We start from the raw sequence: 14,110 nt of genomic DNA, 5'->3' as shown, positions 1-14,110 counted from the left end.
TATGACAAGAAGTGAACAAAAGTCCATTTAAAAAATTACTGTTTCTGCTTCTAGCTCCCTTACCCTGGGAATTATTTTATTCTTGCCTTTTTATAGATAAAATTTTTCATAACCAGAATTTCTTCAGTAAGAAGAAATTTTCTAAAAAGTCGTACTAGTTATTGATTGTATAAGGAGAGGCAATGCCAGCTGCTGTACATCTCATTTGTCTCCTTCCCATGCCCAGTTTAAAACCTTGCTTTTCTACCAAATATCTGGAAATTATATGCTTGGTGAGAGACAGCATGTGTTCTAAAATTCTTCTTTCAAAGATTTTTGGCAAAGAGGAGGGGAAGGCGTTGTGTATCAACAGCAAAATGGCATCTGGATTGAAAGATAAGAAAAAGTACAATGGTTTCCAAAATCCAAGGCAGTTTTCAGATGAATTTTGGACCTGTCGGATGTGCAGAGCCTGCATTAGCGCTATAGGTGAACACAGGGATCATGCTTTGACTTTGGAAGGGAAGGCTCAGCTTTGCAAATTATCAGACACTTTGGATGCAGTTTAGCAGAGCAGTTAACCATAAGCGTCATGCATGAGCAATCTGCATTTCAGTGGGGCAACTCATGTAACAATCATACACTCTGCTAGACTGGAACCAGAATACTCTCACCGTCCCTGAGTATTAACCCCTAAAGGTAGTTGAACCCAGAGCAAAGTGTTAACTGAGAGCTAAAATTAGAAAACTTCCGTGTCTCGAAGAGAACTGCGTACTGGAAATTTTATCCACACGAACATTGATGAACCAGGGCATTCGCAAGCAAAGTTCCACTTCGGGCAAATTTTTACAAGGAAAAAAATGCAGAGTAGCTAGATTTACCGGAACAGTCTTTACCCTCAGGACAGGCCTATATGCAAACAACTTGCTATAAATAAATGTCCTTTAGTAGAATTACTTTTTTCTCTAAATGGGCAATGGCTTTTATTCAGATGCAATGGGAAAAAGTGCAAGTCTTTCATGGGCATACATTATATTTTTGAACTTTTTTCCACAAGAGGGTTCAGGGGTCTCACTGTGCAGCTGGGAACAGTTCTAGGAGAGCTGTCATGATTTCACAGCATAAAACTGAGCAAGGTTGTTGGTAGAACTGATGTGTCATATCAGGCCAGCTTACCAGCTTATCAAGATAGACAGACTTCTAGGCATATAAACTCTTTTTAATCTAAAGGCTTACAATTCTTTTCCAAAGAAGCAAACTTCTAACTTTACGTTTCCCTCAAACCCACTTTTCTGTACTTATCAAAAATACAAGACCCTTCTTCTCTGAGAATGACTTAAAAAATGTAACTCTACATTCGTTGCAAGCAAACTACACCACCTGTGCAAAGACCATGGAAAAGGTATTAATTATATAAGGCTATGCTAATTTCTCACTATGATCCTGATGCAAACAATTCAGTTGCATGCTACATGTATGCTAAAATAAGGATCAGCTGTTAACTGTCGCTGGCCACATTGTTGTTCCCCTGCACACCTTACTGTGCAAAACCATTATCTGATTCATGCTGAATTTAGTGATCTCCAATTGGTGGTTTTAAAGTATTTGGATCAGGCCTGGAGTCCTGTTCTTGAGAACTCTGCATCAGATACTTTGTACCTGCAGGTCTAACGAGACTTTTCTGTTTAGAGGTTTGTGAACCTTTGAGAAGTAGGGAGAGGCAATTCAGAAACAAATTTTGATTTACCAAGTGGTCATGGATGTATTTCTGTACACCTTTAAACAAACCCGGCTTTTGCAAAGCAAACGCATGTGCAGGTTTAGATGAAAATGAAATAAATGAAATGAAATGGGGCTTCCCCAGGAGCTTCTTGTGCCACAATCCCCATCTCATGAAGCACGCCTGGGGTGGCAGTGAATTGCATGTGGAGGCATAGCGAGGTTCATACCCAGCACTTGGGAGAAACTCTCAAGCAGTAATGCTGCTCCTTCTAAGCAAATGGTGCCTTAGAAATTTGACTGGGCCTTGTAAGAGGCAGTGTTACCCTAATACTGTTCCTACTCTCAACGCAAACATCTGTATTCAAGGGCCACAGTACAGCTGGCAGAAAAAAAAAAAAAAAAAAGAAATACCTAATTTTGGGTTTTGTTTTGTTTTTTCAAGAGAAATCTCTCAGGGTAACTTCAGGAATTTTTACTTCTAACTAAACAAAAGATCATTTCAGTTTTAACTAGCATTCCCTATTACTATATTTTTGTTTCCTTGTGGGTGTGAATTCTCTTTGTACGCATAAGCTAGGTTTAGGAATGTAAGATTTTTCATACTGAGACTCCAATATTTTTTGAAGCTGCAACCTTTGTTTTCTTCTGTTTGCTTGCTTGATTGCACTATGTTTCTTAGCTCATAAAAGAAAAAAAAATTAGAAGATATTAAACAGGATGGAAGAGGAAGTTTCCAGTTTCTAAACCAAAACAAAGTAGAAACCCTTTTGGTTTCAGTGTAAAATCCAGCAAAATAATGACCTTGAAATTCACAGTTTGAAACAGTTTTCTTCTTGAGTTTCCTAATATTGGAAAAAAATACTAATAAAAAAAGTGTTTTAAAAATTTTTCTTTTCTTCTTTCCGCGTAAAAGAAAAGGCAGAAAAGGGACAAAGTTCTCATAATCTGAGAAGTGCTTCCCTTTCTCCTCCTGCTACTGCTCCTGAACAAAATCCACCTCAGGCATTTAAAAATAGAATTATGAGAGCAATGTGGACCACTTCACCTTAACCCTTTACATGGCTTCCCTTGCTCTTTCCAGGAGACACCAAATATAGCCATGCCTTTGATATACCCAGAGGCCAGACTTGACCCCCCCTGAAGTGTGAGGAGGTGAAAGAAGTGAGTTGCATCTGGAAAACTACTCTCAATTTTAATTACGGAGAGCTTAAGCCCTCAAAGCACCTCTATGACCAAAATAAGAGGAACTGCAACTATTGCCTGACTTTAGTACATAACAATTAATCAGCTCTGGTTGAGCCAAAGTAGGTCCAGGTTGACTTGAAAGGTTAATGGATCTTCAAACTGCTTTAAAAAAAGACTTAGATGGAGTTTCAGGGCTGCAACGAAACATGAAACCAAGCCTCTTTGGTGTGGCTTTGGGCTTGTTACAAACATCTTGCAGAGCTTGAAAACTGCTTTTGATGATCAGCCGAACTTCCCGTTCCTTAGTTTAATCCCATTTTTCCTGATTGCACTCCTTTGCCCCACCCTAAAGTGAATGCTCTCTGTCACCAATCCACTGTGCTTTCTGTCATGCCCTTTCTGTCAGCTCATAGCAAAGGCTTGCACATCCAAGGCCATTTCCTCAAAGGTCAGTTATATAACCCTTTTAGTAATTTTTGCTGCTCTTTCCTAATTTTCATATGACAATACCTTCCAGCTTTTGCACAACTTTCTCAGGTTTTCTTCTGTGGTACAAAATGCAATGGAATGCCTCAGTATTCTCATTTGCTGAATACTGTGCCTTTCCAAGGTTTTAGATCATTCTTGGGGCTGATCAGGTATTGCTCCTTTCTAAATTTCTTTTCCCCTCTGTATATCATTGCTCAATACCACTATTCCCCCAGCACACTAGCTTGTAATTTCTACTTTGACTTTCATTTTGTAATTTTCTGCCAATATTTTATGTCTCCATCTCCCCAGCAGAGATTGTATTTCTCTTTGCTCACTGCTGTTTGCATCCAATCCAAATTCAGCTGCAAATTTAATTTGTTTGCTGCATGGCCCTGCCACTTTTAAGAAACAGCAATGAAAAGATTAACTAAACACGCAAAGAGTTTAGCAGCTTAAATTATCCACTACCATGATTTAGTTCTGGTGCTTTCTATTCTTCTGTTTATAAATGACTTTTCAAGGAACAAGAACAACAACAAAAGGCAATTGCTAAGCATGGGAAAATCTTGTTTTTGTAAAATTAGCCAGGTCTAGTCAAGTCATTGGAATTTTTTGATTTAGCTAAGGATATGACCTTTAAAATTCTTGCTACTTTGGACAGTTTTCAGAGCTACACAGTACTAATATGTAGACAAACTTCAGCTTTTGTGGAAATCATTTACCCAACTATGACAGTAATTCTTCGTCATGACTAAGATGCAGCTGACTGCTCATCTCAGATGGCATTGTTTTTATTTCTTTGCATTTTGTGCTTGTCATTTATCCATCACTTCCATATAGCATTACAGATGGACTTTACTGATGCAGCTAGCACATGAGAACCGCAAGGATTTTACTGATACAGCTAGTACATGAGAACCCCAACTAGCAGCAGAATACCTGTATGACCTTGCAAGCATCATGACTTTTGTGTATTCCAGTTTCTGTTCTTTAAAGCTGTAACAATGGCAGCCCTCCTACTTTGTCGGTATTAATATAAATGCTTATGGAGTGCTCAAATATCAGTGACATGAGAATGGTAAAACAGAAGATAATTTACACTGAGAATATTTATGGAAATATATTTGTTAAGATGCCTCATTACTCTCAAAACAGACAATCGTCTCCCATGCAGCATCCAGGCTATCACACTGTAATGCTATTGTGCCTTGGGTGGAGAAAGGAACTCTTTACTTTTGCTCTCTTAGTAAGGCAGCAACATCCAGCTCTTTGAGGGAGAAAACAAAGGATGTCAGGCCATATATCTGGGACAATAAACACCCAACACCATTCCACAGATGTAGAAAGTAATGAACAGAGACTTTGACTTGACCAAACTCTTCCAATGAATCAGAGAAATCAGGATACCAGCCTCCCAAAACCTTGTTCTGACCTTCTCAATACAGAGGTCAGTTAGTAAACTGGTTAATGCAAAATTATACCATGGCAGTCAGGGTAGACACAGACAGGTGTAAATATCATGTCACAAAAATGTCAGTGATGAGAGGAATTAAAACAGAAAAAGGTGTGGCTGTGACTGAGAAAAGCCTGCTTACTTCTGTAGTTGATTATAGACCTGGGGATGTAGCTAGTACGGTTGACATTGTACCGGACATTATTAATAGTGAAGTCCCTTGTTGGGACTGCTAGAGGATACTGGGGAGTGTCAAATGCCTCCAGGGAGGTTTCAAGTGCCCTGAACTCCAGACAATGTTGGTGGCGGGGGAGGAAGGTGCAGGGCCAAAACCTAACAGAATTAACTTCACACAAGGTGTGAGAAGCAGCTGCTGCTCCAACTAGTGAGGTAAGCACGGAGGAACTGCTTCTGACCTTTTTCTCTTGGAAACAGGCAGGTATGTGTAAGGTGATCACATTTTGATCTCCAGAAAGATTTATCTGTGGAAACATCAAATATAGAAACACATGCCATTGCAATCAGCTGTGTCTGAAATGAACCAATATTGCCATGGTTCTACACAGCACAATTAACTGTTCATAAAACATTGTCCCTTGCAGCAGATGTATTGTCACAAAATTGTCCCTCAGAAAGTTATCACCAGTCAGAAAAGCTTGCCTCAATGAGCAACAGGGTCATGGTCACAATAGTAATCATAAATAGTATTGTAGATTGGTTCAAAGTGCAGATGATACTTTTCATACTTGAGTGAACAGCTGTCTTGCTGTACTTTGCTCAGCCAGTCTTTTGAAGAGGAAAAGGAAATGTCAGTGACTCAGAAGACTGAACTCCATTTCCAAAAGAGATTAGGTATACATCATTCACTTGAGACTACTGGGGCTCAGTGCTCGGATGTGTCTTTTCTTTTGAAAATGGCCTTGAGTAATGCATAGTTAGAAACTGACCTGCTGTAGAGATAAAGAAACTTTGGTGGCCTCCGCCTCACATAGAGTGTGTAGCTGCATTCCCTAGCCCGTCTGCAAGAGGAATGCATTAGTTTCAAATTCCTTCACTAACTTGCATTTTGGTTGATTCTGAGGATGGGAAGGTTAACAATTAAAGCTGCCGTAACTCAGTCCCACTTGATTTTGTCTCTGAATTCTTCAGCTTCTTAGTGGGTCTGGCTCTTGTGAAAGCTTTAGCTTCAAAACGTATGTGTTGAAATTTCCATATCTTGAGTAGTGGAAATGTTCAGGAGGGTCTTACCATCTCTAGAGGCATTCAGCACTCTACAGCAATCTACCTTAATACATCCTTCTCAGGAACATATTGTCCAAATAATTCATTACTATTATGAAATACAGTGCAAATTTTCATATGCAACTACTGTGTACTTTCATCTTTCTGAATATTCAGAATGCAGTGATATTTTTCTTTTTGTATCTTTTCAATATCCTCCTAAGCATAGAGGAGAAGAGCTACATTTCTTCTCAACATGGTTATTAGGATGAGGGAATCAACAGGGTATTCTGCTACTTGTTGCTTTCTGTGAGTTTGTGAAAACAATGCTTAGCAAGCAATGAGAATAATTACACTCGTCTCTGGCAAAAGCCCGAATAAGCTGTCAGCCACCACAAATGATCATTAGTTACTCGGTCTGAAGAACAAAAGCTGCTCTTAAATTTTTCAGAAAGTGCCAAATACTTCAAGATGACTTACATAAATCATGTTGGGAATTACAATGCTGAATATGAAATTCACCAGTCACTTTTCCTTCTATTCCAGTTCCTCTTAGCAATGATTTAAAAGTAAATACTTAGGCAGTATCTCACAGTACTTCATTATTTTCACAAAACTTCATTATTTTCACAGAACTTCATTATTTTCACAAAACATATTAAGTGACACTTTGTTCTTCAACTGCTTAGACTGTTCAGAAACTGATTATATATAAATTATATATATTATATAAAAATATAAAAATTATATATTATATATAAATTATATAAAATTATATGTTATATATATAAAGCAATATATTTTAATCACCACAAACAAAACAAAGCTAAACAAAGCTTTCCAACATTATGTAAAGTGTTGAGTCTGAAAAAAGCAGAAAGTGTTCTGCCAAAGTCTGTTGGGGATTCATTTTATTAATGGAAGCAATAGGCAAGCTTATTTATTTCTCCTAAATTTAGGCTTCCTGAGACAGCTAGATTAAACAGCATTAATGCTCTGTTAACACTGCAATGATAAGCAGGAATAAAACCATTGAAATAAAGTAAAACAAACCTATAGTTGAAAGATCAAAGAACTTTGTAATGCATGAGCTTTTTTTATCCGTTTTGCCACAAATGTCAGCAATCTTTAAGTCAAACTTGTTTAGTGCAAATTAACAGCTGACTCTATATTACCATCCATAATGCCTAATTGTCTTTCAATTCAACTTCTTGTTCCTTTAACAATCTTCTTTGCTTCTGTTGGATGTTTGCAATCACTTTTGAAAGCCTGGGTAGTATCTCTGAATAAGGGGAAACTATCACTATGCAAAGGAACCACCTTCATGTCCAATGCTTTTCTAAATTCCACATGGCAGTGTTTTCTGAGCACATTTAAAGGCTGATTTGAGAACCATGTGCTTTCACACCCTTTTTAATTAAATTGAGAAAGAACTCAAGGCATCCCAGCATCTAGAAGGGCACACAGAGTAGCACAGCACAATAGCAGAGCTGGTCCAAAGCTTCTCAGCAGACAAGGAAAAAACTTTCTGGAATATGTCAGCAGCCCTAGATGAACCCCCAAGATAGATACAAAATAGAAAAGGAATTGGATGATACAGGAGGAAAGAGACATAAACCAGGGTGGATACCCCAGTAAGAAGACTGTGTCAGGCTGCTTATGCCCATCCTAGGTAACTGCTTACTATTTGTGGCACAGGCACAAAGTAAGATAAGTAGTCTACCATTATGTCCAGCCACTATTGAGTCCCCAATCAAATGATGAGTTTGACATAAACTAAAATCTTTTGATCTGAATCCAGAGAAGGTGCTGGATCAATTCTTCTGGGTTCACATCATCTAAACTGTTCTACAAACACATGGCTTCTAAGGTATATAGTAGGTACTGCACGGTAAGATGAATATACTGGTTCAGATGGATGTATTGTTATATCCAATATATACTGAATACCAATTGAAGTCATGTGCCATCATACACCTTACTGTTGACTAGCTCTATGTCAAGCTGACCCAACAGCCCATGGAAACAGAAACTGAGCTCAGGTACCTGTATTAATACTCTAGCACAATCAAATATCAGGCAGAAATGAAGTGGAAACAGTAATTGATTATGGTCTATCTGTGTCTACTAACATTACTTCAGTTGATACTGGACTAGTGAGCATGCTGCTGGGCTGTGCTTTTATTCTGAAGTCACCATGAAATGATTGCTTATGCCTATTTGGGACCTAGACCCGGGCCCTAAGTATAGTATTCTAGTCTGTACTTTCTGTAAAAGTGTAAATAGTATTGTGTCCATTTCTAGGACCGTTCATCACACTTACTTGACTGCAAAAAGTCCACAAAGGCAGCTAAAATGACCCTTTACAGAAATTCACATATAGAAAATTTCAAGAAGAACCTTGAAGAACAAGAAATGTGTCTCACAATCGTTGGCTAAGTAGAAAAATTTTGGCTTGAACAAAATTTGCTTTTTTACTTGAAATGAAGACTTTAGATTTTAAGAATTTTTAATGAAAGAACAGAAAAATTCATGTGAAGGAATAAATTCTTGGGACATTTTTATGCCATTCTCCAAAAAGCTAAAGAAGGAGCTATTGCTAATTGTGCTGGAGTAGTTTCTACTAAGGTACATGCAAGTCTGTGGCCCAGAAGCCTGGAAGTTAGGTCAGCCATCTTTTAGACAGGATACCTCTGTTGAAATCTTGCCTCTGAATGCAAGTCTCCTCTATAGGTAATTTACTCACTAGGCCATAGTGAGTAAGCTCTTTTTCTGTTTTGTGAATTCCATTGTGTAACTTCTGAAACATGTCCAGAACACATCAGAATTATTTGCTTTGAAAATAAGAAAACATAAACATTTTAATGTTTCACATTTCTCTCACCTTATCAGTTTAACAACATACAAAAAAAAAGGTAAAAAATGCAAATTATCTTCAATTTAGGCAGGCACAAAGTTCTATTTTTGACAATGAGCCATTTACCAAAAAAATATATAGTCAAGACCTACAAACCCAATTCATTTTTCAGATGACTTATACTCAAAATAGAGCCAAAGCCATAAACCAGCTGCAGTTTCCCAGTAATGTCCATTTCTCCTAGCTAGAATAGTTCTTTAGGCATATTCTGAGATGCTGGACTTCATAGACAGCCTGACAATTTCAGGTTATGGACTGGAATTTCTGAACTTTCCACTTCTGAATCTCCTAGGTGAACTGTCTTGGAAGGACTCCCTGAAAACTGCAGTCTCACCAAGCATTTACATTTTGTTTCCAAATTTTGCACCCTGAAACAGTTCAGAAAAAGATAAAAATTGGTTCTGAAACATTTTTACTTTTGAAGCAAATAATTAGCCAAGAGGTAATCAACCTACAATTTGAATTTCTGACTAATTTAGCACCCTTCCCTCCAAATCCACATTAACTTCAGAAAAATATCTCTAAACACCTTCTTTCCATTAACAGGGTTCCTCCATGGACAAGAAAAATAACTTATTTGAACTGATCTAATTCTGAGGTCCCTGGTCCTCATTGTGCATGCCATGACATTAAAGAGAGTCTGCAGGAACTCCAGTCTTATGTTTCCCACCTCATCACCTGCTCCAACTTGTGTATTTTGCTAGTGCCACTTAGTTTTGAAACTAAGCAGACCAGTGATTACATGCAGCTGCATGTTGGCATGAATAATGCTTTCAGCTTTTGAGCTGAGCATTGTCAAAGCTTTGCTCACCATCCTATGGACCTGTGTGTCATACTTCATGTGGGTTAGCCCTTCTGAGTATTGTAAGGCAATCTGCTGAATGACAGCTGTTTTATAATATTTTTACTGGTTTTAAAAACAAATAATTTATTGAGGGGAAACCAAGCTGAACAAGAAGAGGTCTTTTTATACAGCACAGTCTGGGTTCTGAGGTCCATCTACATTAAGTTCCTATTTATTTAGGTATGACAGTAATTGTATGGTAACTGAAAATCTTGGAATTTTTTTTTTTTTTTCCCCCAAAGCATAACATTACTGCAAGCAGCAGTGTAGATTTAGGTGAACTCATACTGTGACAAACTGAGAATGGAGAAAACACATTTCTTGTCCATAAAAGGACAGATCACACATCCACAGAGGGTAGCTCTGATTTTGCTGCAGTTCCAAACTATGAAGTGGGGACTCTCTGTTGCTAAAAGGAGTTTTACTTAAAGTGGATAGAGGATTGTCCAGTATTTTTTTCTTTTTGTTTTGCCTTCTTAAGCACAAAATGGTGATTTTTATTTTTTTTTTTTTCTGAAGTGGAAAATTTTCTATTCAAGAGGTCTGATATTTCCAATTTCTTCTGAGAAAAACAGAGTATCCATAGTGTCACCAGTTGAGGGAGGGGATACTTCCCTCTGTGTCCAGTTCTGGGCTCCCCAGTGCAGGATACACATGGACATACAGGAGCAAGTCCATAAAGATGATTAAGGGACTAGGGCATCTGTCATGTGAGGAGAGCCTGAGAAATCTGGGGCTGTTCAGCCAGAAGAGAAGGTTCAGGGTGATGTTGTCAAAGTATAGAAATACCTGATGGGAGGGAGTAAAAAAGATGGAGCCAGGATCTTCTCTGGGGTGTCCCATGAAAGGATGAGAGGAAACGGTGTGTTTTGAAAGGTTTGTTGTTGTTGAAGTGCTTGTTTCCATGATTTAGTATTTTATATTGAAAATTGATTTAATTTAAATGTAAATGCAAATAGAAGATATACAGTATCCACATGGAAAAAAACCCACCTCCTTAGATGGATGCTCACAGTTCTCAACTTCACAAACAGGGTGGCAGAAAGATTTAACGAGAAATGATAAATGAGCTTTAGACGCTGCTCAAAAGCTAGAATTACAAGGACATTACAGGAATCCATAGAGAGCAGTGGATGCCAAAGTACAGTACAACAGAGAAGAAGCACACTTTTAGGTCCAGTTTTCAAAATCTTGATCTTTGGTTCATTTTGATCTTTTTGAACAAGATTCTTCCACTGTGGGGGAGAGAAGAGAGGGATGGAATGTGAGACAGGGAAAAGGGGTAAACGGAAGGGAGGTGAAAAGAGAAGAAAGCAGGGAAGGGGAAAGGGGGTGTCCTCCACCCGTCCTTGAATATTTCTGAATACTGTCAGTTTTGTTCCACTTTGTATAAATGTAATGAAGGAACTTCATTAAAAAACAGCAACAATATAAAAAAACCCAGCAAAACAACAAAAACCAGAACAAAAAAACCCCACTAACACAAACAAAACAGAAACAGGCCTCAACCCTGCAAACAACTGGTACAAAATGGCCTGTGGATCCATCTGAATTTTCCGTTTGCATTTTAGAGGCTTTCTGAATTTCAAAATATAAGAAACCACACTTTGCTGCTTGACTGCATCCTTTCCCTTCAAGAATGTATTCTATTATAACACCAGAGAGAGAAGGAAAAAGAAAGAGCTATTGAAACATGGTATATATTTCAAAGTCTATGATAATGCTCTTAATGTAAAGTCAAACACAAGTCATTTGATGAATAGGAATTTGATGGATCCAGATCTCAACACACACAACTTGGCAACAGTTAACAAGGACAGAACTTCCTCATTTTACACCATTAGATAGTCTGCTACTCTGCATAATCTCTTAATTTTGAAACTAAACCACTCTGTAGAATAGACTTAATGAACATAACTCTGGCCTCTCTCTACTGACAAGACCTGGATGTACTATCCTAAGAGCTATCTACCTCTGTAGAGAAAGGACCTAACTGACATATATGCCACTATGCATGGAAAAAGGAAAGGTCATCCTGAAAAGTTCATGCAATACAGATGAAACACTGGAAAAACAAAAAGAAAAGAAAAAAGACAGAAAAAGGTTACACTCATTATAAATATATAAATAGTACCTTCAAAGTAACACATAGACTATGTACATTTATGAAGTGCAGACGTTATTAAAACAAATCCAAATTTTCATGTTTACAGCCTCTAATAAACTTTTCTATTTAATTAGTTGTATATTGACTTTCTGTTTCTCCGCAGATCTTACAGGTGAACAAGGTGATGTCCATCTTGTTTTATGTGATATTTCTTGCTTACCTTCGTGGCACCCATTCTACCAACATGGATCAAAGGAGTTTGCCAGAAGATTCAATAAATTCTCTTATTATTAAACTCATTCAGGCAGACATTTTGAAAAACAAGCTTTCTAAGCAGATGGTAGATATTAAGGAAAATTATCAAAACACACTGCAGAAAACAGACCCTCAGCAAGACATAGATGGAGATGAAAATGTGAAATCAGACTTCCAGCCAGTTATCTCAATGGATACAGACCTCTTAAGGCAGCAGAAACGCTACAACTCTCCCCGAGTTCTCTTGAGTGACAACACACCGCTGGAACCGCCGCCACTGTACCTCATGGAGGATTATATTGGAAATTCTGTGGTGGTGAACAGAACCTCCCGGCGTAAAAGGTACGCGGAGCACAAAAGCCACCGAGGGGAATATTCTGTTTGTGACAGTGAAAGTCTATGGGTCACGGACAAATCATCTGCAATCGACATTAGAGGACACCAGGTAACTGTTCTGGGAGAAATTAAAACAGGCAACTCTCCAGTTAAGCAATACTTTTATGAAACAAGGTGTAAAGAAGCCAAGCCTGTAAAAAACGGCTGCCGCGGCATTGATGACAAGCACTGGAACTCCCAATGCAAGACATCCCAAACTTATGTTAGAGCACTGACTTCAGAAAACAATAAACTGGTAGGCTGGAGATGGATAAGAATAGACACATCCTGTGTGTGCGCATTGTCAAGGAAAATAGGAAGAACATAGATCTGCATCTCTTTGCTATATAAATTATTACTTTAAATTATATGATATGCATGTAGCATATAAATGTTTATATTGTTTTATATATTATAAGTTGACCTTATTTATTAAACTTCAGCAAATCTACAGTATATAAGCTTTCTCTCTCATAAACAAGAGTAAAGGGTGTGTGCCTCTGCTGTGGGCAACTCTGGGTTTTTTAGACTTTGTGACACTGCTTGTTGGCAGCATACCATAACCTTACTGTAAAATCTGTGTAAAATCAGTATTTTTCATTCAGTATTGTCAAGCCAGTGACTGTCGTTTAGTAAACTTTTTAAAAATCAGATCAATGTCAAGAGTTGTGTACATACTTATATTCCCGGCTTTATACATTCATGTTGAATTGGATGCAGTGTTGACTCCTCACCGCCAAACAGAAATGGACCAAAATACATGTTGTAGCCCACAGATGATATCAACACTGTAGACATCAAGTATCCATAAAATGCAATTCCTGTGTATTATGCCTGTTTTGCCAGTGAAATGATCATTTTCCCTCTGTAAGCTTTTCAAAATGACTGCTAATAATCCAGCAACTTTCATTTATGTTTTTGAAGCACATTTGTTTTGCAACTGTTTCTAATGCTGCCAGTTCTTCATAGAAAAAATATGAAAAAAATCTAAAATATTCTTAGCAGAAACTTACTGAAGCCAAGAACCAATCTAAATGGATCTTTAATGCAATACATAAAAAAATATTTCTTCAGAATTCACTATTTATTTTGATCAGCGTCTTCCTCCTCAGTTATCTTCTGCTTGCATTATTGGATCATTCTTCTCTGTCTGTTTTCAAATTAGAAACAAAGCTGGTGGTGTCTTAACCTTAAAAGAGCCCTTGGCTCAGAAACTGTAGTAAAGAAAGAGATAGTATCCTGGCATGAATATCAAAGCCACAAACCCTTACAAAGTTGTTCTCCTCAGCAATCCATTCTCCATTTTTTGCAGAGGGAAAAACATGTAGAATTGCTCAACAGACTTGGTACCTTTCATAGGGACGTGAAATAATACATCTTTTTCATCATTATGGTGACTAAAATCCAGGTAGCCCATAGTTATAATGAAGTTCTTCAATTATACAGGTGAGTTGTTACTTAGAACAGGCTAAGCACTAGCATATATACCTCACACTCTTCCTAGTATTGCCATATAGGTTCACCGGGGTCAGCAATAATTACGGTACTTGAAGAGATGGTCTATTATACTTAAGCTGTATA

The 14,110-nt window shown here is 37.8% G+C and overlaps 1 protein-coding gene across 1 annotated transcript; it reads left to right on the top strand.

Moving 5' to 3' along the window:
- Positions 1–11,430: 11,430 nt before the first annotated feature.
- On the top strand, positions 11,431–12,857 carry NTF3 (neurotrophin 3; the record flags this gene model as incomplete). The annotated part of the gene is made up of 1 exon (XM_080613626.1): positions 11,431–12,857. Exon 1 carries the CDS (start codon positions 12,084–12,086, stop codon positions 12,855–12,857), a length of 774 nt encoding a protein of 257 aa, XP_080469752.1. The 5' UTR covers positions 11,431–12,083.
- Between the last annotated feature and the right edge of the window lie 1,253 nt (positions 12,858–14,110).

Source organism: Psittacula echo (assembly GCF_963264785.1).
Source record: "Psittacula echo genome assembly, chromosome: 1".
Taxonomy (NCBI): domain Eukaryota; kingdom Metazoa; phylum Chordata; class Aves; order Psittaciformes; family Psittacidae; genus Psittacula; species Psittacula echo.
Note: the sequence above shows the minus strand (reverse complement) of the source record. Positions and strands in the feature narration are given on the sequence as shown.